A 26,280-nucleotide genomic window follows, 5' to 3' on the forward strand; every position below is an offset into this window, starting at 1 on the left:
AGGAGAATTGTAAGCTAGACTGCAGACAGGCCTATGGCTAGTTCAGAGGCAGCAGCCTCAGAGTAGGTCCTGTGACTCACCCAAAGTAACACTTGTCACAAAGAATTTCAAAGATCCTTGTCTTAAGGGCACTAAGTGTTCCATATCTTCTTCACACTTTCAGTGAATTGTCATGATATCATTTTGCAAGTACAATTCATCCAAATCCCTACATGTAAAATTAAATGTAATTGCATTCCACTGAAAATGCAGTTTCTAGCCAGCTTCCAAATTAAATATATTAACTTGTAATGTAATTCTCACACAATTCTAAACAGGTAAAATTATGGACGTAAGTTTGCTCACTGAGCTGGAAGGTTCATTTTCAGACGTTTCATCACTATACTAGGTAACATCATCAGTGAGCCTCCGGTGAAGCACTGGTGTTATGGCCTGCTTTCTATTTATGTGTTTAAGTTTCCTTGGGGTGGTTAATAATATTATAAAATCATCTCTGGATTCTTGGAATTCGTCACCATTCTTATTACAACAGTTTTTTTCAAAAAATAAAGCTCAATTCAGAATGGATTGATTGTAGAACTTTGCATTTCTGAAAAGAATAAAAAATTTGAACTGTTTAAATGATGTTTGTGTAAAGGGTAATGGTACTAGTTTAAAGTATAATACTTGACTCAGTATTCCCAGATCAATTCTCTAATATACACAATCCTCTGGTATTTTAACACTGTTAATCACTGCAGACTACAAAATTAAAAAGACTATCTATTACAATACTGTAGCACAAGTGTTAGGATATAATTGTCACTGGACGTGTGATCATATATTAAATGTGTCTCTAAACATCCGTTTGCACTCAATCTGTCAACTATCTATTTATCTTCTTACAATACACTGTTTCCAAACATACATACCAATGGTGTCAGTGTAATTGCTGAATATTACAATTCCAATCTACCCTGGGGCTGTAGAAGATGTAATAAATAATCGACTATACCTGATAGGCATAAGACTGTTTTTGTCATTCTGACGTAAGCTATAATACAACGCAATGATTGAGAGGCCATATTCTTTACGTTAATTGCCACCTGGGGTTGTGGTAACAGAATTTCTTAGAAGGTAAATGTGACACAAGGTTTGCATTACAACAGTTGATAGTATCTCACAACAATTCAGTTGTACAGGGGCCTGCTAGACTTTTCTATATACACCCACTCCCTAAGGAGCCTTATCAACTGACTACTCTCTTTTTATTATGTGTAAACTCTAGGTTAAAAGTGTCTATCCTGATCTATGCCAATTTCCATTCTTTAATAAAATTGCAGGAGTCAGTGAGTAGGAATTTAAAATTATACCTCATATGAACCTTCTGCAATTACCTGTACTGTTTGTAACAAAATAAGGTACACTCTGTTCCTGTTAGTGCTATAATCTATGAGAAACTAAACTAGAGAAACATGTCAGTAGTTTAAAAAAAACTGTTGTAAGGTTTATTTCCTGTACAAAGCTGTAATGTTCAGCATCCTTATTTAATTCAATGTTAAAAATTACATATAACCACACACAAATACTTATTTTGTCAAATAGAGTGCACATTGGAAACATGTTTATGAAATGAGTCCTGGAACAAACAGAATTAGAAACCTAAGCAAAGGTATTTATGTTCCGAGTCTTAACAAGAATCTAAGTCCCAAAGGTTATAGCCTGGAAATTAAAATTTGCAGCTGTGTCCATACAAAAAAAAGCTCACAAAAAACATTTACCAACTATAATCTATTTCTATAGCTTTACCACAGACTAATGGCGCTCATCATATATAAAAGTAAAGGTAAATTCACCATAGTCCCAGACGACTATATAGCTGCTCTCTCATTGCAAGCAGAATCAGAAGAGCTGATTGTCACTATTCAAACACTGCCAATGCTTGCCACTTCAGAAGATCCAACAATATAAAAGGTTTTCTCTACAGAGGTTGAAGGCAAAAGATAGTTATCTGAGTGCTTGACCATTCAGATTTCTACTAAGGATCTAGAGCATCTCTTTGTACTTCACAAAATCAGTGTTTTTTAGCTAGTAGGAATTCAGGCATCAAAGTGACAACTAGAATTGAAGTATATCAGTCAACAGACACACTGACCGACACTGCAACTAAAAGACAACATTCAGAGCAATCTCCTTTTGGTTGTTACATCATGAAACAACTCCATGCTTCCGCCCTATCAAAAACTTTCTTCCTTGTTCTTCCTACTCTCTGACGCCATCTACTGCCTTATCTTCTACTTTGATGCAAGGTCATCAGCCTGAAATATTAACTGTTTCTCTCCATAGATGTTGCCTGACCTGCTGAGTCTATCCAGCAGTTTTTGATAAGGTTTCAAATCTCCAGCATCCATAGTATTTCGCTTCTGTATCAGTCACCAATATCTCAAGATGAGTAATGGCTTTTGTCTCCAGTTCACATCAATCTGTGAGCCAGCAAACTTTGTAACCATGTTGAATTATGACCTCAGCATTGCAGAATCTGATGTTTTTCTGTGTTTGTGTATTCATTGTACATTTTAAGGTTCTGAACAAATTAAGTTTATCAAATTACAAAAAATAAACCCTCCGCACGGTTAAGGTAAACTAGCTAATACAATAGATATGTAGTGCTCCAGTTAAAATGACAGAAATCTTCAAACAGAGAATCTACCTTCTACTAGCCTACAATCTATTTAAAGCCACTCTCAGTTAATTCTCTGAGGCTGCTTCAGAGCAAACTGCCAATGCTGATGCATCCTCTGCAAACCAAAGGGATCCTTCACCACAAGATGCAAGTCATCAACATTAACTGAAAGAATTGCCTCCATTTTACACCATTTAAATAGGTGCTCTAGGCTGGTTAGTAGACAAGTAAACTAGCAAGTTTGTACCTTAAAAACTAATTTAATTCGTACATTTTCTGATATTCTACTGTGTTTATCCGATTAGGAATTATTTGCAGCAAGAAGTGCATAGAGAACATTATCGTAATAATCAGGACCAAAGTGTTTTTATCAATTTGAAATAAGATAGTTTTAAAGTGTTCAGAAATATAGTTCCGTCGATTTTATTGTAAAATTCAGCAATGATCAATATGGTTGCTTCAAAATTTATGTTGCTAGATCCCATTTTTCAAAACTAAATTATTTCTCTGTCTTGCACAGCCATAATAACCTGTGGTTGTTTGTCAATGCAATTTTATAAAGTCACATGGCAAAGCCTGACATGAAATTGAAATGTATACTAAGTAAACTCCTGTCAGTTCCTGCAGACAGAAATATAAATATTTGAGACAAAGGGACTAATATGGATTTGCTAAGTCAGGAATGAATCACTAGGATGGGGCTATTCAACAAACAAGAGCTAAATTGTTGCATTTTTGATGTGCAATTGCATTGAACAAACCATCGGCAGTTTCCAGCTCCAATTATCGATGGGCAAGAAAGGAGCTTACCAAGATATCCTCAGGTAACATATTAGATTAGATTAGATTACATTAGATTAGATTACATTACAGTGTGGAAACAGGCCCTTCGGCCCAACAAGTCCACACCGACCCGCCGAAGCGCAACCCACCCATTCCCCTACATGTACCCCTTTACCTAACACTACGGGCAATTTAGCATGGCCAATTCACCTGACCTGCACATCTTTGGACTGTGGGAGGAAACCGGAGCACCCGGAGGAAACCCACGCAGACACAGGGAGAACGTGCAAACTCCACACAGAGAGTCGCCTGAGGCGGGAATTGAACCCAGGTCTCTGGCGCTGTGAGGCAGCAGTGCTAACCACTGTGCCACCGTGCCACCCACAGAGGACGGTGGTGGAGGGTTGCTTTTCAGACTGGAGGCCTGTGATCAGTGGTGTGCCTCAAGGATCGATGCTGGGCCAACTATTTTTCATCATTTATATAAACGATTTAGATGTGAACATAGGAGGCATAGTTAGCAAGTTTGCATATGACACCTATGTTGGAGGTGCAGTGGACAGCGAAGGAGGTGACCTCAGAGTGCAACAGGATCTTAATCAGGTGGGCCAATGGGCCAGGAAGTGACAAGTGAAGTTTGATTTAGATAAATGTGAGATGCTGCATTTTGGAAAGATAAATCAGGGCAAAACTTATACACTTAATGGTAAGATCTTAGGGAGCGTTGCTGAACAAAGAGACCTTGGAGTACAGGTTCATAGTTCCTTGACACTGGAGTCCCAGGTAGATAGAATAGTGAAGAAGGCATTTGGTATGCTTGCCTTTATTGGTCTAAGCATTGAGGATAGGAGTTGGGGGGTCATGGTGCGGATGTACAGGACAATGGTTAGGCCACTTTTGGAATATTGTGGGCAATTCTGTTCTCCCTCCTATAGGGAGGATGTTGTGAAACTTGAAAATGTTTAAAAAAGATTTACAAAGATGTTGCCAGGGTTGGAGGGCTTGAGCTATAAGGACAGGCTGAATAGGCTGGGGCTGTTTTCCCTGGAGCACTGGAGGCTGAGGGATGACCTTGCAGAAGTTTATGAGGGGCATGGTTAGGGTAAAGAGACAAGGTCTTTTCCCTGGGTTGGGGGTGTCCAGGACTAGAGGGCATAGGTTTAGGGTGAGAGAGGAAAGATATAAAAGGGACCCAAGGGGAAACTTATTCACACAGAGGATAATGGGTGTATGGAATGAGCTGCCAAAGGAACTGGTGGAGGTTGGTACAATTCCAACATTTAAAAGGCATTTGGATGGATATATGAATAGGAAGGGTTTAGAGCGATATGAGCCAAGTGCTGGCAAATAGGAGCAGATTAATTTAGGATATCTGGTTGGCATGGACGAGTTGGACCGAATTGCTGCATATCTCTATGACTGCAGAGAAATTGGGTATCTTCATTATGAATCTCAAAAGAATAGAATGCAGATACAGCAATTAGGAAAGCTAACAGTTTTAACATTTGTCACAAGGGAATTAAATACAAAAGTAGGGAGGTTATACTTCTAATTAACAGGGCTCTGGTGAGACTGTTTCTGGAGTACTGTGCACAATGTTCGTCACCATATTAAAGGAATGATGTATTAGAGAAGGTTTACTAGATCAATATCTGGAATGGGTGGGTTGCTTGATGAAGAAAGACTGGATAGGCTAGGTCTGTATCTGTTAATATTTAGAAGAATGAGAGGTAACTTGATTGAAATATAAAAGGTCCTGAAGGGTCTTGACAGGGTAATGTGGAGAGGATGTTTTCTTATATGGGAGAACCTAGAACTGGATCACAGTTTAAAAAACAGGGGTTAAACATTTGAAACATAGATTAGGCAAAGTTGCTCTCTCTCTCAGAGAGTCATGAGTCTTTGGAACACTCTTCCTGAAAGATCGGTGGAAGCAGAGCCTTTGAATGATTTTTAGTAAGAGGTAAATAGATCGTTGTTAAGAAAAAGGGATTAAAAGTCATCAGAGACAGGAGGGAGTGTGGATTTGAAGTTACAATCAGATCAGCCAAGATCTTTTTTTTATATTAGATTACATTACAGTGTGGAAACAGGCCCTTCGGCCCAACAAGTCCACACCGACCCGCCGAAGCGCAACCCACCCCTACCCCTACATTTACCCCTTTAACCTAACACTACGGGCAATTTAGCGCAGCCAATTCACCTGACCCGCACATCTTTGGACTGTGAGGGGAAACCGGAGCACCCGGAGGAAACCCACACAGACACGGGGAGAATGTGCAAACTCCACACAGTCAGTCGCCTGAGGCGGGAATTGAACCCGGGTCTCTGGCGCTGTGAGGCAGCAGTGCTAACCACTGTGCCACCGTGCTGCCCAATGCCAGAGCAGGCACAAAGGGCTGAATGGCTTACATTCTATTCCTGGTTTGTATCACACCTACGTCTGGCTGGTTAACAAAGAGAACTGAGTAAATATCACTTACATCTCTTCCTTCCAGTAGATCCTTGCATCTCTCATTCCTGTTGTAGGTACCTGAAACCTCAGGATGGACACAGGTGTGATCTCTGCTGGAAAGGATAGTCATCCGAACATATGAATAATTTGTACGACGCAGTTCATGAGTGATTTGTGTTATTTGATTGTGTGTGCGAGTCCCAAAAAATATCTTTGGGACTTGTGTTTTTGCATTATTCTTCCCTTTTGCGCCACCTTCATCTTTTCTTCCACTTGTGTTTGAATTAATGCAAGTACACAAAGTACAGGGACTAGACATCTGTGAAAGAAAGCAAGCAAATAACTTAATATTACCACTTATTTGTGATATTCTGTAGTGTAAAAGATGTTTATTACTTTACAGTTTACATTTCAGTCATTCCATGAATACTTTAAATATAACTAGACTTTATTAATTGCATAAACAAAAAGCACACTTGTGTAAACTAATATAATTAATTGCAGTACATTACAAGACAATGTAATTTACCTTACTTGAGAATTGATAAGTAATCATCAAAGGCTAGCCCCTACTCAATTCTTGATACAGATCAGTATCTCCAAGAGTTACTATATTAATCTTGAAGTCTGGGGAGTATTGAAGCGGGATCTTTTAGTGTGTGTCAAAACATAACAAACAAATCTGTTTGTTTCTTTACTGTGATTTTGGAACAAAAATTCAATATGATTTTTAAACTGAAATTCATCCAAGTCAATTTGAAACAAAAATCTTTTGCACCTTCCAGATGGGAATCTATCGCACCAGTTGAATGCGTTTAAAATTTCCCATAATCTCCTGATGGCTTTCACTTTAAATTGGTTCATAAGATCCAATGCCTGTACTTCAATGGACAACCTGCCCAGTTCCAAATACTCTGTACCACCTTCTACAGAAAGCAAAACCTTAAAAAAAGACTATTATTCATTAGAAGTGAGCCCACAATGTTCAGGAAACTGTTCATTGCCTCCTTGTCCCTCACATTAATCCCACATTATTCATATAATACTAGAGTTCATATAATGCATTATTTGATATGCCTCACAAAAGCCAGGTATGAATTCAACATCACTTCCTTAAATGAAGGAAATCATAAGTATTAGCAATACGTCTCAATATTTTATTTGCATTCTTGCATTGCACCGAACGCAAAGTTTTGTGGGAGAAGCAGTCATCAACAACATGATCAAGCAGTACTTGCTTAGCAATAATTTGCTCACAAATGCTCAGCTTGGGTTCTGACAAGGTCAGACCGCATCTGAAACAGTGTAGCATCAAAGAGCCCTTGCAACACTAGACTCAGAAACAAGTGGGAAAACTATCTTCATCTGCTTCACTGTATTCCAAAGTCAGAAGTGGAGATGTTCACTTATGAGTGAACAATGTTCAGCACCATTTAGCGCTCCTCAGAAAATGAAATAGTCTGAATCCATATGCAGATGAACAATGTACAGATTTGGATTGACAACTGGTATGTAATATTTGCACCACACAAGTCCCAGGCAATGACACATCCAATGAGAGAATATAACCATCAACTCTTGACATTCAATGGCCTTACCATTAGAGAAAGAGAGTTATCATAGACCAGAAAGCAAACTGGATTACCATATAAATACAGTGGCTACAAGAGCAGGTCAAGGCTAGGAATTCTGTGGTAAGCAACTTATCTTCTGTCTTCCAAAGTCACTGCACCATCTTCAAAGCACAAGTCAAGAGTGTGATTGACTACTCTCCATTTGCTGGATGAGTGCTGCTCCAATAAGCAGTTTCACACCATCCAGGTCAAAGCAGCTTGTTTGATTGGCAACCCATCCATCAGTTTTAACATTCACTCCCTCCATCACCAATGCAAAGTAGCAACAGTACCATCCACAAGATACATAAAAGAAAATCACCAAGTCTCCTTAGACAGCACCTTATATATCTACATCTATCATCTGGAAGGATAAGGGCAGCAGATACAGAAGAGCATCACAACTGAAAATTCCCTCTGAAGCTACACATCAACCCATCTTGGAAACATATTGCTGTTCCTTTACAGTCATTGTGTCAACGTGCTAGGATGTGTTTGTGTGGGTGTGTGTACAACAAACTCTGCAGTAGCTCAGGAAGATAGCTGACCACAACCTTTTCATGTGCAATTAGGGGAGGGCAATAAATGCTTTTCTGGCCACTGAAGCCCCTATATCTTGAAAGAACTTTTTAAAAAGCCAGATCATTGTTACCAACTTAATAAAGTGTATCTAGAAAACAGAATGCACAGAGAAACTAAGAAAATAAACCAAAGATTCCAGGTTTGAATTGAAATACCAAAGAAGATCTTTATTGTATAAACTCGAACAAAACACTCATAAGCAATAAGTAGTAAATACATATCGTCAGTGGATAAGACAATAATTCTAAACCAGTGATTCTCGGCTGTTTTTTTGGCCACAACCCCTCTAGGGGCTCTTCTCAGGTTCCACGGCCCCCCTTTCAAACAGCGATACAATACGAACAGATAGACAGAAAATCATTTATTATTGAACAGCAAGAAAACTTGAACATTCCAATATACTAAACACAACTTTAAAAAAAAGACTCTATGAAATTAAACATCTGTAGTCTTGGAAAGATATTATAAATAGGAGGGAAACTATTGACTCCAATGAAGGTTGTTGCTTGGGTATTTCATCGGTTCAGTTACCAGGGCCCCCCAAAACCCTTGGTGCTCCCCTTCTCACAGCTTTCAGCTTGTGGCCCCTTCAAATATGCCAGGGCCTCTAAGGGGACCATATGACTCCTGTTAAGTATGGCTGTTCTAATCTATATACAGTATATATATATATATACATAATAACTTAGAATCTAACACTCAAGATTAACATGAGCTAATATGAGTTAACAGACGAACTAAGGTCAAATACCTCACTGTTGGGACTTCAAAAAGCTAATGTGGTCAACACAAATACTAGTTATGAAGTGGGTTACCAAATCTCATTATATTCTGTCACCCTCACAGGGGATTACTGTTCTCCACTTTTGAAAATAGAGCTTGCAATGCCCTCAAAACCTCTCCAATTTGGCATCAATGATTTTCGTACTGTGTGGTTCAATCTCCTCTTCAATCAGACCATAAGACATAGGAGCAGAAATTAGGCAATTCAGCCCATCTAGTCTCCTCTGCCATTCAATCATGGCTGATAAGTTTCTCAACCCCATTCTCCCACTTTCTCCCCATAACCTTTGATCCCCTTAACAATCAAAGGCCTATCTATTTCTGTCTTAAATACACATCAATGACCTGGCCTCCACAGCTTTCTGTAGCAATGAATTCCATAGATTGACCACATTCTGGCTGAAGAAGCTTCTCCTCATCTCTGATCTAAAATGTGTTCCCTTTACTCGAAGGCTGTGCCCTCAGGTCCTAGCCTCTCCTGCGAATGGAAACAAATTCCCAATTCCACTGTGTCCAGGCCATTCAGTATTCTCTAAGTTTTAATTAGATCCCCCCCCATTCTTCTAAACTCCACGGAGTATGAACCTCTTCTGGATCTGCCCCAGGGTCAGTACATTCTTTCTGATATGGGCCCAAGATTGCTCATAATACTCTAAAATGTGGTCTGACCAGACCATTACAACATCTCCGAAGTACATCCCTGCTTTCATATTCTAGTGCTCTCAAAATAAATGCCAACATTGTATTTGCCTTCCTAACGACTGCTTCAACCTGCAAGTTTACCTTAAGAGAATCCTGGACTCAGAGTCCAAGACTGAGTTCTCCATAATTCTGATATTGTATTCAAATGTCTAATTATGGGACAATTTCAGCTTTTATCAAGCAGAATGGTACGTAGAGCTGTCACCAAATTTCTCGAAATTCCAAATTTTCTCAGCTGCATTAAGCAAACACTGATATCTAGTTGCATTAGCAAACTAGCTGCATTAGCAATCTAGCTGCATTAAACAAACATTGATAACAGGGGGATTGAGTTTAAGAGCCGCAAGATTTTGCTACAGCTCTACAAGTCCCTGGTGAGACCACACTTGGAATATTGTGTACAGTTCTGATCACCTTACTATAGGAAAGATAGAGGTTTTGGAGATGGTGCAAAGGAGATTTACCAGGATGCTGCCTGGACTGGAGGGCTTGCCTTCTGAAGAAGGGTTGAATAAGCTCGGACTTTTGTCTCTGGAGAGAAAGAGGAAGAGAGGAGACCTGATCGAGGTATACAAGGTAATGAGTGGAACAGATAGAGTCAATAGCCAGAGACTTTTCCCCAGGGCAGGGTTGACTGGTAAAAGGATTTATAGTTTGAAGATATTAGGAGGAAGGTATAGAGGAGACGTCAGAGGTAGGTTCTTTACGCAGAGAGTTGTGAATGCATGGAATGCGTTGCCAGCTGTGGTGGTGGAAGCAGAGTCATTAAGGACATTAAGCGACTGCTGGACATGCACATGGATAGCAGTGAGTTGAGCGGTGCGTAGGTTAAGTTATTATATTTTACATTAAAACATAGAACATAGAAAAATACAGCGCAGTACATGCCCTTTGGCCCTCGATGTTGTGCCGATCCAAGCCCACCTAACCTACACTAGCCCACTATCCTCCATATGCCTATCCAATGCCCGTTTAAATGCCCATAAAGAGGGAGAGTCCACCACTGCTACTGGCAGGGCATTCCATGAACTCACGACTCGCTGAGTAAAGAATCTACCCCTAACATCTGTCCTATACCTACCACCCCTTAATTTAAAGCTATGCCCCCTCCTAATAGCTGACTCCATACGTGGAAAAAGGTTCTCATGTCAACCTATCTAAACCCCTAATCATCTTGTAATCTTAGGATTAAACCTCGGCACAACATTGTGAGCCAAAGGGCCTGTTCTGTGTTGTACTTCTATATGTTCTATATGGGTTTCATTCAACTCATTGCCTGGGAGTTTGTTAACACCAGTCCTTGTGCTACCTGAAACTACTTGTTTGCATCAACACTTTTCAGTTTCAAGCTGCAACTCACCTGTCTCTTAGCAAACACACAGACAAACTGAAACCAAAGAAGCTTAAGCTCCACCCATGCCCATCATGACTTAGCCTGTTCTGAGCTGTCCTGAAAGTGAGATTAGGTATGTCTGATGAAATAAATGTTTGCATAGCTTTTCGGTGTTCTCTGAATGATTTTAACTAATCTAGATTTAAGGTCCAAAGCAAACAGGCTCGCTGGACTATCACTGCTGAAAGCAATGCAGTCACAATGCCCCCAGCTCAGGAAGCCCACCCGCTAGTTCTGATCTTACCCTTCTAGCTGTTAGCCTCTTAAAGGAATATGACCCCAATCTGTTAGCTGAAAGAGCTTTCCACGTGCTTCAATTGCATTTATCCCATTGTCTATTGCGGAACTTTAATTCCTAAAGCTCAAAATTATATATTAAAACACATGAACCATAAGCAAGATATTCTCGACAATGTGCTTTACACCAATGTTCTTGTTGTCCATGTATATAGCATGCCCAGATTCCTCTACATTATTGCATGTTCATCATCATTGGGCATTAGACCCAATTACCCTACTCTAAAAATTGTTTATTCAACTTCAGTTGCCCAAGCACCAACACATGTATGAGTCTTCTGGTAACTAGTTTCCTCTCTTGCTCTCCACACATCTATGTATCAAAGTAGCTGGATCCTAGCAACATAGAATGTCTTAATGTATCATAGTACCAATGGCTTTCTTAAATTTAGATAACTACCCACTGGGAGAAAGTGAAGACTGCAGGTGCTGGAGATCAGTTTCGAGAGTGTGTTGCTGGGAAAGCACAGCAGGTCAGGCAGCATCCAAGGAACCAGGAGAATTGACGTTTCGGGCAAAAGCCCTTCATCAGGAACCCACTGACGCATAGCTACCCACTGCTTTGGTCTTGTCCAGCAGATTTGTAATCTCTATAAAGAACCCCTGTAAACATTTCTACCAGGGACATGTTTATTTCTGGGGTTCCTTGGCCATGCATTACATCCCTTTCCTTACTGTCCAAACCTTACAAAAGCAATTGAACAGACCTTTCATTTTAATGAAACCAAAAAGGACACAGTTTGAGCGCAAAAATTAGCATATGGTGAACAATTTTTTTTGTGGAGGTTGGGATAGCAGTGTGGGAGAGAGAAAGAGACAGAAAGAGAGGGAGACACACACAGAGACAAACAGAGAGAAAAAAACAACAGGTAGACAGAGGCTGAGACATACGGTTGGTCGGAGGGGTGGGGGTGAGGATATGTTCATCTTGAGTATAAACTGGGATGTTGAAAGACTTCAGCTGCAGAGAACACTGTGTACAAACACTTACCCAGAGCAAGATTCCTAGCTGACTTTTGCCCTGAGGTTTTTCCCAGGATTCTGCCATCCATAAATTATTTAATGGTTTTGTATTCTTCCCTAGCTTTCAACCATGGTATGTAATTGATAAGCATACATTATTTCACAATATCATTCACACAAATATTATTTCTTTTGCACTGTAAGTAAGGCAATGTAGAAAAAATACAAGAAAGCAAGAGTTGAAGCACAAAATAACTTTCAGTATATTTATTTTCCACGTATTGAAGGTTTAATTATAAATTTAGTTTTTGCATTTTTGAACTAATGTTGGTACACAGTCAGCAACCAATACGAGAATGTCATTGATATTTGCAGAATAAATTAAAATTCTGGAAGAATGTAGCACTATAAGACCAAACTGTACAGATTTGTAAGTCTTTCATATTTTGGTGTACTAACTCAAATAAAAGCCTTCTTCTCTTTGCATCAGCTGAACCTCACTGCGTTAAAGTGTCCAGGCAGTAAAAGTAAGGAGAGTACTGGGGTATTTTCATTCCTCCAGTTATACAATGATGCCCAATAATACAACTCCCAATCTGCAGGAAAGATTTATTCTCCCAAATTTTTTATCGTGAATCAAGTGCAATGTAAAATAGCTCTTTTTTTCATCTTTGACAAATTGGACAAAATTAACCTAAGCAAACAAATAAAGGATGTGAAATATGAGCAGCATTTCTAAGGGCCTTTGAAAGAAAAGCCAGGGAAACCTCGAAGCTATTGGGTTCAAAGATTTACCCTGCTGTTGTTCTATGCTATCCACCGCCAATCAGATCATAATCAAACAGAAAGAAACACTCCTCCCTTTTAACTTAAACCAGTACGGTCGTTCTCTCGCAACAAATGCTAAGTCACTGTTTGGGTTGTGCCACAATACTAAGGATCAACTTGTTTTTTAGCCTCTGATCTGTGGAAAACGAAGTTCAAATTACCCACCATTCCAATCAACCTTGTCTGCCATTAAATATTACAATACATGAATGAATAAGGGTAAATGTGACCCATCCTGTGCTGTCAGTTATTGGAATAAAAGGTTCAGTGATGTGCCAAATAAACAGCCGTTCAAAGTAGCTAATGTTACATCAGTGCAGGAACGCTAACATTCTCCTCTCAGGTTGCCAATGACAGCAGATTTTGTTACACTACACAGATACACCAAATAGCCTCATCGAAATATCCTGCCTCACATTGAATAATTACTTATTCATTGAAAGGGTAAAAAGAAGAATTATGAATGGAGCCCTTGTCAGCAGAAAGGCAGGAAGCAGCTGACAACACATGGGCATAAGATGCATGTGCAACGGCATCAGACAAGTTTTGTGTCCATTTGGTAATACTTGTAGTTTGTAATGAAAAGTCCCCTATTTGTTCACAGTCATTGACGCAGGTATAATTCCACTAACATGGCACTTAAGAAATTACAAGAAACAATGTATTGAATTGACTTCATTTAACAGTACTGAAATTCATAATAGAAACAAACTGTTTACCATTTAAGTAATGTCTAAGTTCCTTAAGGTTTCAATTCTATTCCCAAATAGCATCTTAACAACCAGGAAAGGACAACAATAAGGAAACAAATATCTTTTTGGTTTTCATATCTAATACATGCTCTCTCCCAATCCCTAACTTTCTCCACTTCTTGGACTCTACCACATACAGTCGTCTTTTGTGGGTAGTCAATCCAACTACTGATTTAATCACATACTTTGAAAAATATTGTTTTCAATCCCAGATCATCTTGAATGCAACTGACGTCAATCGTGTGGAAAACCCTTCAATGCCAGAAATACTGTATGCCTAATCCATGGGAGGGATTACTGCATTGAGAAGTCAGTCTATTCATTATTAAACAGAGTGAAAACATTTCTTTGTGCTACTACCAAACAGGATATTTTATTTAATATTTAGCATGTACACTCATTCCATTTATTTCATATTTTTGGTTGATAATCACAAGTCAAATTATCACTGTTTCACACTTAGTTTAATAACAAAATAAGGACTGAAAATAATTTCTTCCAGCACATAACCTTGCCAAAGACAACTGAGTCAAAGAAAACAAATGTTGAGATACTTCATTAGGTGATTTTTGATTTTGAATTAAATTACTCACTATTTACTTAACATTGCCTGAACCAAAAGCTCTGAAATTACTGGTTATTAGCTTTTAAATTATACTTCATGCTTAACACAATTTTATCAGGATCAAAGTGAAGCCAGTCCTAGAAGGGCTCACTAGAGCATGCTCTTCGGGAGTTGGTAATTGATAGAATGCTTTTTGTGGTCAGGGCATAATTAAGAAGTTTGCAGATGATACAAAAATCAGCTATGTAATTGATCACGAGGAAGAAATCAATGATCTGGACTGGGGGGGGGGAAAGAGAGTGGAATAGAAAAATAGCAAATGTGAAAGTTAGACTGTAATGAGGATCATTAAACTAGCAGATTGTCATTAAAACACCTCCTGGTTCAATAATGACCTTCAGAATAAAAAGTCTGCTTATCTGACCTACATGTAACTCCAGAACCCTAGCAATGTGGCTGATTCCTAAATGATGTCTTAAGTGGCATAACAAGTCAGCCATTCTAGTTGTATTAAACTATTCACCTGTTTAAAGATGTGATGAGCACACATTTATTCATTAGATAAACCAATAAAAGAATTGAAAGAATGCAACAAACAATAAATCCACAGAAATCTGAGGTAATACAGGCAAGGATAAACAAGAAAATACACAATAAATGGTAGAATATTGAAATGTTTAGGATTGGAGGTAGCTTGGAGACCATGTCCACAGCTCTGTCAGGTAGGAGGGCAGGTAGATAAGGTAATTAAAGAAGGCATACAGGACAGGATATTTTATTAGCTGAGATGTACACCACAAGAATAGAGAGGCTGATGTACTGCAATATTTCTAATTACCACATTTCTGAAAGTTGTTCTTGTACCAAAAGGGGTATAGGGGAATTTATGAGGACATTATCAGGACTGGAGAATTTTACATGGGACAAAATAGTGGACAGGACTTGGTTTGTTTATTTTGGAATAGAGGAAACTGAGAAAAGACTTGATTAAGAAATGGTTTCATGAACAGAGAATATAGCTAAATGGGAAGTAAGATTTAAGGGAAGGGTCAGAAATCGATCATTTAAATGAGGGAAGGATAGATATTTGAAGAAAATTTGGTATTTTACAATTCTGGGGAAGAGCAGAAAGCAGCACAAAAAAAATGACAGGTATACTGATAATTATACAAACCCCCCTCCCCTACCAAAAAAAAACAGACAGGAACAGAAAAGCATTCCATGCATTCCACAAAAAAGGGGAAGCACAACAAGGAACTATCAGTTCTTATTATGATACCCTTTGGATAGGAAGGATGTCTTGAAACGGTTAAAGGTAGATAAATCCCCAGGACCTGATCAGGTGTACCCGAGAACTCTGTGGGAAGCTAGAGAAGTGATTGCTGGACCTCCTTCTGAGATACTTGTATCATCGATAGTCACAGGTGAGGTGCCGGAAGACTGGAGGTTGGCAAACGTGGTGCCACTGTTTAAGAAGGACGGTAAAGACAAGCCAGGGAACTATAGACCAGTGAGCCTGACCTCAGTGGTGGGCAAGTTGTTGGAGGGAATCCTGAGAGTCAGGATGTACATGTATTTGGAAAGGCAAGAACAGATTAGGGATAGTCAACATGGCTTTGTGCGTGAGAAATCATGTCTCACAAACTTGATTGAGTTTTTTGAGGAAGTAACAAAGAGGATTGATGAGGGCAGAGCAATAGATGTGATCTATATGGACATCAGTAAGGCGTTCGACAAGGTTCCCTATGGGAAATTGATTGGCAAGGTTAGATCTCATGGAATACAGGGAGAAGTAGCCATCTGGATACAGAACTGGCTCAAAGGTAGAAGACAGAGGGTGGTGGTGGAGGGTTGTTTTTCAGACTGGAGGCCTGTGACTAGTGGAGTGCCACAAGGATCGGTGTTGGGTCCTCTACTTTTTGTCATTTACATAAATGATTTGGATGCAAACATAAGAGGTACAGTTAGTAAGTTTGCAGATGACACCAAAATTGGAGGTGTAGTGGACAGCGAAGAGGGTTACCTCAGATTACAACAGGATCTGGACCAGATGGGCCAATGGGATGAGAATTGGCAGAAGGAGTTTAATTCAGATAAATGCGAGGTGCTGCATTTTGGGAAAGCAAATCTTAGCAGGATTTATACACCTTAATGGTAAGGTCCTAGGGGGTGTTGCTGAACAAAGAGACCTTGGAGTACAGGTTCATAGCTCCTTGAAAGTGGAGTCGCAGATAGATAGGATAGTGAAGAAGGCGTTTGGTATGCTTTTCTTGATTGGTCAGAGTATTGAGTACAGGAGTTGGGAGGTCATGTTGCGGCTGTACAGGACATTGGTTAGGCTACAGTTGGAATATTGTATACAATTCTGGTATCCTTCCTATTGGAAAGATGTTGTGAAACTTGAAAGGGTTCAGAAAAGACTTACAATGATGTTGCCAGGGTTGGAGGATTTGAGCTATAGGGAGAGGCTGAACAGGCTGGGGCTGTTTTCCCTGGAGCGTCGGAGGCTGAGGGGTGATCTTATAGAGGTTTACAAAATTATGAGGGACATGGATAGGATAAATAGACAAAGTCTTTTCCTTGGGGTCGGGGAGTCCTGAACTAGAGGGCATAGGTTTAGGGTGAGAGGGGAAAGATATAAAAGAGACCTAAGCAGCAATAGGGGGTACGTGTATGGAATGAGCTGCCAGAGGAAGTGGTGGAGGCTGGTACAATTGCAATATTTAAGAGGCATTTGGATGGGTATATGGATAGGAAGGGTTTGGAGGGATAGGGGCCAGGTGCTGTCAGGTGGGACTAGACTGGGTTAGGATATCTGGTCGGCGTGGACGATTTAGACCGAAGGGTCTGTTTCCATGCTGTACATCTCTAAGACTCTATGAATAGTCCAATGGGTCAAGGTCAAGCTTAAACAGTGCACCAGTACAGTCCAGCAAATAGATCTTGACACAAAGAGGGTTAGGCAATTCTTTGATTTTGGAGGCATGAAGCAGGAGAAAGAGAATGTCAACAATGATATCAATGACTGTCTGGGAAACATTGGCTTGAGATTTTGGTCCAGGGGAGCCAGAGTTAACATTAAGCTTCCAGAGGCCAGAGTCTGAATGCCAAACAAAAGCTTGTTTACAGCCTTAAAAGAAGTTACATAAGCTAAATACTGCAGATGCTGAAAATGCAAAATAAAAACAGAAAATATTGCACATCTTCAGCAGGTCAGGCATTAACTATAGGAAGTTTATTGACAACGCAAATGTTAGATTGCAAGAAAAATGTGTTGCATGTTCAAAAGGAGGTGTGAGAAAAGTTGACATAAGCGAAGAAACTGACAAAGCCAATGTCAAATAAAACATTTTAAAACAATAGAAAACCTTTTGATTTTCCCATTATGGTTTGGAACATGGGCAAATGATAAGCTGTTAACACTACATGGCTCAAAAATAAAAACCAAAGAGATTTCTTAAAATTGACAATGATGTTTTATCTAAAAAAAGACTTAGATCAGTTGCATTTCAGAGATGATCAATGAGCCAGCCAGTCATGACCTTCACAATTAAAAAATGTGTGAGGAATTTGAACTTGATGAAAAACACAAGTCTCCACTCAGCTTCTTTGTAAATATTACAATTATTATCTGAAGACAGAAAAAAACATAATAGCACACTGAGTTCATTCCAGGAATTTAAATCGGAAATTATTTTATAATCCCTTTTGTTTTTCTATGCTGCTTATGGATTAGTAATGATTAACAATCTTCTGAGCTTTTAATACCTTACACCATACTGTTTCACCCAAAGATTGCAGTTGCATTTTCTGCAGTGGAGTAATCATGATGGAAAACTGCCATCTAAATCCACGAAGGTCAACTGATGACAATGTCAAATCATAGGTGGTGCCATGGTTTTCACAATATTTAATCTAAATGATGAAACCTGGATAACAGTATTATTCTTGGCCACCTGCAGCATTCTTTGATTACCAGTTTCTCATTTCTTATAAAACCTTTTGCAAACAAAGATTCCTTTTCTGTTGTCACAGTCCGGTACAAGTAAATCATTTACTTGATCTCATTGAATCATCGACATAGTTGCATTGCTAGATGTTAGCCACATTGCTAGCAGTTTTTGTCACTAAGTTGATGTTTGAATATTTAATTAAACTCAAACAGGATTAAATGTTAATGCACACTAATTGTAAAAGCTATTCATAAGAAACTGCTACATGACGAAGTGCTATAAATATTGCTTGAAGTGCATTTTACGTGCCAAACACTATAATACAGACAATTGTTCGGCATGTTATGTTATAAACTGATGGAGGTGTTCTTTTAGATACTTAGCCATGAATACATTTCTCCTTTCAACTAAGATTAATCAACACATGAAATTAATTTTCAAAATTCTGTCACAAAAATTTACTGAATTTCTTCAGTGATTACTAGACAACTGATACACATATTTTTGATCTTACAAAAGGAGTACAGTAACACGTTTTTAGTTTTTGTTTCCGTGCCAGATTTGGAAATTTTATATTAAGTCCTCTAGCCCCACAACTCTCTAACATATCTGTGTTCATCAAATTCTGGCATTTTGAGCATCCCTGATTTTAATTGGTCCACCATTGGTGACCATGACTTCAGATGCTAGATTAGATTAAAACTTCTCTTTTAAAAAGGCTTTTGGATTTCTAACTGAATGTCTCATGTGGATTGGTGTCATATTTTAGTTTAATGCTTTGGAAGCACCTTAGGATATTAAGGGCCAGAAAAAAAAAGTTATTGTAATTTTGCTTCTACTTTCCATAATTTAGGGATTCCCAGATCAGGTTCTGTCCAAGAGGTGTGGCAGAGCGAATAGATTTCCATCAATGCTGTACTGCAACCAATCATTTCCTTTATTGAAAGGGAGCATTTTTGACTTTTTTAAAAATCTCCCTAATACTAAAAGTGGAAGTGGGTACTCATCGTGTTTCCAGCACACCTGTTTCCAGCAACTTGATTCTCAGTCAAGCAAATTAAAATTCTTGTCTTATCAAATCTTTCCACGGAGCTGCTCCTCCCTATCTCTGTAATCAATGCCAACAGGGGGAAAAAAAAGACTTGTATTCGTTATATGTATTCAGTATATTCACTTTCACAGAACATCCAAAAAGCAGACAAAGTAATCTTGAATTGTACTTTTTGATGTAAATTGAGAAATGTTCCAGTGAACCTGGACACAACAAGCACCCACAACAGCAATGTATAATAATAACCAGCTAATCCATTTCTATGTGTTGATGGAGGAATAAATAGGACCAGGTTATCAGGGATAACTCCTTCAAAATTGTGACATAGAATCTTCCATCTCTTCCGGAGGGACAGGACCTTGGTTTAATGTCTCATCTGAAGGATGGCAACTCAGAGACTAGGACACTTGTTTAACATTGCACTGGATGTTCAGCCCTTATTTTTCTATTCATGTCATGAACGGAGACTTGATTCAATCCATAATTCAAGACATCTACACTCTTCCAAAACTTGAACATCCCTGATTCTAACTGCTCCACTGCTGAGGTTTGTGCATATTTCTGTCAAGGTCTTTAACGCTGGAACTTGCTCCCTGCACATCTAAACTTCTATATTCATCTTTAAGAAATTCTCTCAAACTCACCTCTTTGGTCACCTGCACCAAAACCACCTTCTGTGGCTCAGTGTCGAATTTTGTTTCAAAGCACGCCTGAGAAGCATCTTGTATCATGTTGCACTAAAGGTTACATATACATTCAACCACATTCTTGCTGCTTCAGCCAGCTAACATTTCAAGCCAAACAGTTAGATTTTGTTGATCAAAGGCTCTGAAACTAAAAATGCTAACACTCATGCCACATTAGTTATATTTCCATTCAAACAATGGAAGCAGCATATCTAAAGAAAACCAGTAGAAATTTCTCTTTTTAAAAACAAGTTTTATTGGTAGTTATAAAATTCACTTGGTTTACACTGGAAAAGGCCAGCCATTTGTAAGCTTGGCATCATCTGTCTAGAACATTCTGAATGTCAAATCTATTCCAGGAACAAAGGCAGCAAAATGCATGTAACTTCTGTCAATCAAGTAAGACCGTCTTCTATTTGTAAAATACTGAGAAACATTGGTTTCACACGAGAAAGTATCTGCATCTAATGTAGGTTATGAAGTAGACACAAGATGGTAGCCTGCTTACAATTGTAAATCTTAGAAAGTATGCTAACCTTCTGTAACTCGAAACTTGAACCATGAAAAAAGTTCAACCTGTAACAATTTTCTAATGAACAAATATGATTCAGAGTGCAGCTTAACAGTTAGCAATTACGTTCTGTGAACTGACTCTTTCACGTTTGAAAATAAGAGATAAAAGGTGCAACATAAAGTAATCTTTTTCCACTTCGTACAATTACAAATGATACAATTCTAAATTTGTACCGTGTGAAATCTCACACTCTCACATCTGAATAAGATACCAGAAGTGAAGTGAGCTTGCAATACTATCACTCAACATCTATTCTTTCTGTTCCTTTTCTTACAAGAGTGGTGCTCTCCTTCGATGATCTCATGATACACGACACAAAGCAGCTGTTTATGCACTCTCTGTAACCAGCAGGTGAACTCAATTTAATATTTATCACAAGCACTCACTGATCGCAGCTAACTTAGCGAACATTTTAATTAAGCTGGAGCTCATTTCAAAGGACCCATTCAAAATGTCAATCAACAGAAAAGGGATCAAATGCGGTGTCAGGTGAGAGAGTGTAATACAAATCCACAACTTTCTTCATTCTATTACTGTAAATTACCCTCAGATACTGCTATGACTGCATTGTAACAGACTGCCAGTCTCCAGAAATTTGTAATTGAAGTCGTTCTTAATCTATTATGAACATTGTAAGGAAACCTCGATGCAGTAGAGCATTGTGTGAAGGATTGTTGCACCAGCACTAAGGTTCTTTTCAACGCAACACTGAATGTACCAAGTGCTTTTCACAGTCCTTAAAACTTCCAGTTCTTCTTTCAACCTGCAATAGGTGTCTGTGTGTTTGTGTATAAATATTAATGCACATGAAATTATGAATGCATTAAAAATATAGTACCCTTAAGCAGCATGCTTCTTTCCAGAAATAAAAGTGTCCAAACTAAGCAATCAAAATATTCTTGAAAGTCAATTATACCAATCCCACTGCAACCAAATGGCTCTCAAAACGTTTTTGCAACTTTGTTTTGAAAGTAAATAAGTAACTCAACTGATTATTATTACAAACATCCATTTCAGTGAATGGAAAAAAAGTAATTTCTTCTCATCAAATATGCTGAACATTCAACAACTCATATTTATATGGAAAATAAGAACTGCATTTTCTTGGAAAGCAGAACATTTGATCTATTATGTTGCCATACCACATTGCGACAATGACAAGGACAGATGTTAGCATATCAAGAACTTCACAGTCTAGAGCAACCATTTGCATGCTTTTCTTTCAAATTTACTGTAGACATGGTAAATTGTTCTTGACCTGCAATGCGTACGTATTACTGGCTTTTCTAAGGACAGCTTCTTGTTTCCACCACATACTGATCTATTGTTTATAACTTATTCTGAAAATTCAACTTTTTTGCATCTTTCTGCATACTCACACAACATTATTAATATATTTCTAAATTTGTTTTTCACATTTTCAGAAGTCTGACTCAGCTGCATGAATATCAGTGTAGATCTTTCAAATAAGTCTGGCTCCCAAAAGGCCTAATATACTGTTCAATGAAATTGTTAAATTTATCTTCATAAATTTTATACATTTATCTTTTTACAGCAGTAATAAGTGTATGTTTGTTTGAAAACCTTAATCATACATTAACAATCACTCATCAGAAATTGCATACAACTAGCTTTCAGAAGAAACACTGAGAAATCTAAGGAAGGCTCAATTGTGTCCTGGTAGAGTCTAGATACTAAAGTCAGAAACTAAAACTTCCAGTTGATTATAGAGGCACTCACATACATAATGATAGCATTTTTCATATCTATCCACCAACACCAATCTCATACATCTTATTCATGATCCAGAAGCTGGAATAAGCCATTCAGTCCCTCTAATCTGCTCTGCCATTTAATAAGATCACAACTGATCTGATTGTGGCTTCAAATTCATATTCCGACTAACCTCCAATTTTCTGTTCCTCCTCTACTTATTTATCTATGTTAAACAGTTAGAATCCTGCTCTTCATATTTGCATGATGAATACAACTATATATCTGGCCATCAGTTCTGCAGAAACAATAAAGTCAACTGGATCCATTCTATAATTGCCTATTCTGAACAGCTTAAACAGTTTCAATCATCAATACATTTTTCTATGAAAAAGAAGTTTTGACATTGTCTACCTTCGCTTCTTTGGTCTTCTGCTCTGTTCCTCTTTATGCAGGGATCTAATCCACAGTCTAGCATCTTCCGTTCATTAAATGTGGCCAAAGCATTACATTTGTCCTTTCTGCATCTTTTCGATGAGCATTGGTGTCTTGTTCAAAGCATGATCTTTTGTTATTCTTGATTCTGAATGACCCTGAAATTTCTTTGAACCAACTTTGCTCTACTAATTATATCATTTGCTTATCAATTTATCTTAAATTCCAACATAAATGTTATAAAACACTCTTGGACTCATTGTTAACCGTTTCCCTGTCCATAGATGCGCCAGACCTACTGAATTTCTCCAGCACTTTGGTTTTTTAATATAAAACCTCATAATACAGGAGTAACCATTGCTTCATAATCTTTATATTGTCAAAAAATGGCTTTAGCCTTCCATGTACTTATTAATCTTCCAAAAGTGGATTTACAATCTTTATTTTGACACATTTACAACACCTCATTCTCTGACAATAAGCAGCCAATTTCAATTATTCCACATGTTCAACAGTATTCCTCCAACTAGCATGTGCACATCTTCCTGATGACTCCTAAAAGAATGTGCCTGAAACAACTGTGCAGGGGCCAGTATCCTGTCACCATCACCTTTTATTTACATGTGTACAGTACACTGGCTGTAACCAGTCATCTCAGAGTCAATCCCTGAAATGAGGAGACTCCGAATCACCTGTTTAATATCTGTCAGTCAGGCTCACTGATTGGCCCAGGTTATCACTCCAATCAAGGATCTCCATCAATAAGATCCACCTGGCTCTAATCACTAATCCCTCCCCCACAATTTCGGTCTTTATCAGGTAGCTTCTTCTGCAACGTTTTTGTCGAAGGTCCAGTTCCTCTTATTGACACAGGCGGCATACACTGGATTGTAGCCTGTCTCTTGCATCCGGAGCTTCTTGGGAGAGTTTCCTGCACTTCTTCCTGCGGTAATGGTATCAAGGTTGCATCCATGTCAGATTCCGAGGTTTCTTCGATATTAGGTGAAGGGGAAAACCAATGATTTCTGCCAGGCCTCCTGGCTGATCTGAGGGGCCAGGTATGTTTTGCCTCTGCCCCATTTGCGAGATAGTAGCTTTCAGGTGATCCACATGTTTGTTCAGGACCACTTCACCTGCCCTCCAACTAGCATGTGCACATCTTCCTGATGACTCCTAAAAGAATGTGCCTGAAACAACTGAAATAATTGAAATTGGTTGCTTATTGTCAGAGTACATTGCAGGGCAGGCATTGGCGTTCCTGTCGCCATTTCATTACCCATGCATCACCACACACACACACACACACACACACACACACACGCCGAGTGTGCTGAGTGAACACAATGCACATCCACAATATGCACTTGGACTGGGAATCCACAATAACCGGAACATTAAAGCCACAAAAGGAGTGGTGTCCAGAGTTTACCCAAACATTCCAGTGTGTGGGGGCACCAGCAATGACATGTTTTGTCCTTGTGTGTACACTAGGCACTGCCCCACCAATGCAGCTATGTTAGCAACCAATCCTGGCAACCTTTTATTTACACAGGCACTGTATACTGGCTGTGGCCAGACAGCCTGGAGTCAGTCCATGAAGTGAGGAGACTTTGAATTCCCTGTTTAGATCTGTCAGCCAGGGCTCACTGATTGGGTGTTAACTTGGGTCAATCAAAGATCTCATAGTCAATATGATCCACCTCGTTCCAATCACGACAGTGCCCATGATTTGTTGTAGCACGGCAACAAACAGCATTTATTGTTAGTATCACTTACACCATCTGCTTAATTTTGATTGACACAAGTCACTGGAAAAGGTAAGATGATAATATCAAATTGAAGAAAATTGAAGGCATTTTGTACCTGAGTGATCCTGACATTGTTTTATGTCTCATGGTAGGTATATCAGCATATCTTTATGGATGATTTTACTGTCACATATATTTTACAGTGAAAAAAAAAGTGAAAAGCTTTTCCTCTGGCCCCATTTTGAATAGTTTTAAGAATAAGAAGAAAAAAATAGCTTAAAGAGAGTTCGTAAGTCCTGAGCCAACTCATCATCAATGACACCTACACCACCTTCCTTCCTCCATCACCATGCTGCTGTCTACACCAGACCCAAACAACGTTGAAGTTATCACTCTTCAGGCGCCACCTTTCACCACTGAGCTGGTTCTCCTCCAGCACTGCCTCGCTGCTACCTGTGCCAAACCCACCGTCAGAGTTGCATCTCTCATTGCTGGGCCTACCTCCATGTCGCAGTGATGCACTTACAGCATCGCTTTGTCACTGCCACTGCCAGACCCAATCAATGACGTCGCTATTCATCAGGTGTCATCTTTTGCCACTGGGCGTATCTCGCCGACATCACCTCTGCTGAACTGAAGACAGACAGATACCACAAAGAATATGAAGAGAGCAGGAAAGAACTCAAACATGGAACTAGGAGGGCTAAAAAGGGCCACAAAATATCTTTAGTAAACAGGATTAAGGAAAATCCCACGGTGTCTTCAATATATATAAGGATATACATATTTAAGGATTAAGAAGTTAGCTAGTGAAAGGATAAGTGTGCTCAAAGAAAAAGGAGAGAATTTATGCATGGAGCTGGATGAAGTTGATGAGGTCCTGAACAATATCTCTTCATCGATATTCACAAAGGAGAAGGGTTCAGTGGATTGAAAGCCTCTAGTATTCCAGGCCACTTCAACATAAAAAAAGGTGGTGTTGGGCGTTTTGAAAAGCATTAAAGTAGACAAGTACCCACAACCTGATGGGATCTATCCCAGAACGATGAAGGAAATAGGAGAGAAAATTCCTGGGGCCTTGGGCAAATTTTTGTATCCTCTTTAATCACAGGAGAGGTTCCATAGGACTGGAGAATAGCCACATTATTCCTTTGTTTAAGAAGAACAACAGGGATAATCCAGGAAATTAGCCTTACGTCAGTGGTAGGGAAGTCATTGGAGAAGATTCTTTGGGATAGGATTTACTCGCATTTGGAAAAATATGGACTTATTCGTGGTAAACAGTATGCCTTTATGTAGGGATGGTCATGTCTCACAAACAATTGAGTTTTCTGAGGAAGTGGCAGAGATGATTGATGTCAACAGGGCAGTAGATATTGTCTATATGGACTTTAGCAAGGCCATTGATAAGGTCCCTCATGGCAGACTGCTACAAAAAGGACAAAGTGACATGGAATCCATGATGGGCTAGTAAGATGGTTACAAAACTGGCTTAGTCATAGAAGACAGAGTAGCTTTGGAAGGCTGTTTTTCATTTTGGAGATCTTTGACTAGTAGTTCTGCATTGAACATTTCTGGGATCCCTGTTGTTTGTAATAAATACATAAATGATTTAGAGGAGAATGTAGGTGGCCTGATATGTAAGTTTGCAGATGACACTGGGTCTGGGTGGGTTATTCTTCGGAGGGTCGATGTAGACTGGTTGGGCTGAAGGGCCTGTTCCCACACTGTAGGGAATTTAA

The 26,280-nt window shown here is 39.0% G+C and overlaps 1 protein-coding gene across 2 annotated transcripts in view; it reads right to left on the bottom strand.

Annotated features, from left to right (window-relative positions):
• The window catches only part of brip1 (BRCA1 interacting DNA helicase 1), a 241,649-nt gene that overhangs the window by 177,639 nt on the left and 37,730 nt on the right, over nt 1-26,280 (bottom strand). For both annotated transcript variants that reach the window (XM_087977199.1, XM_043718107.2), the window contains exon 7: nt 5,929-6,219. In XM_087977199.1, coding sequence (XP_087833325.1) covers nt 5,929-6,219 — 291 coding nt within the window. The remainder of the gene's footprint in view (nt 1-5,928; nt 6,220-26,280) is intronic.

Source organism: Chiloscyllium plagiosum, unplaced genomic scaffold, assembly GCF_037043375.1.
Source record: "Chiloscyllium plagiosum isolate Xiang-an unplaced genomic scaffold, Cpla_swu_hap1 HiC_scaffold_31, whole genome shotgun sequence".
NCBI classification, from domain to species: domain Eukaryota; kingdom Metazoa; phylum Chordata; class Chondrichthyes; order Orectolobiformes; family Hemiscylliidae; genus Chiloscyllium; species Chiloscyllium plagiosum.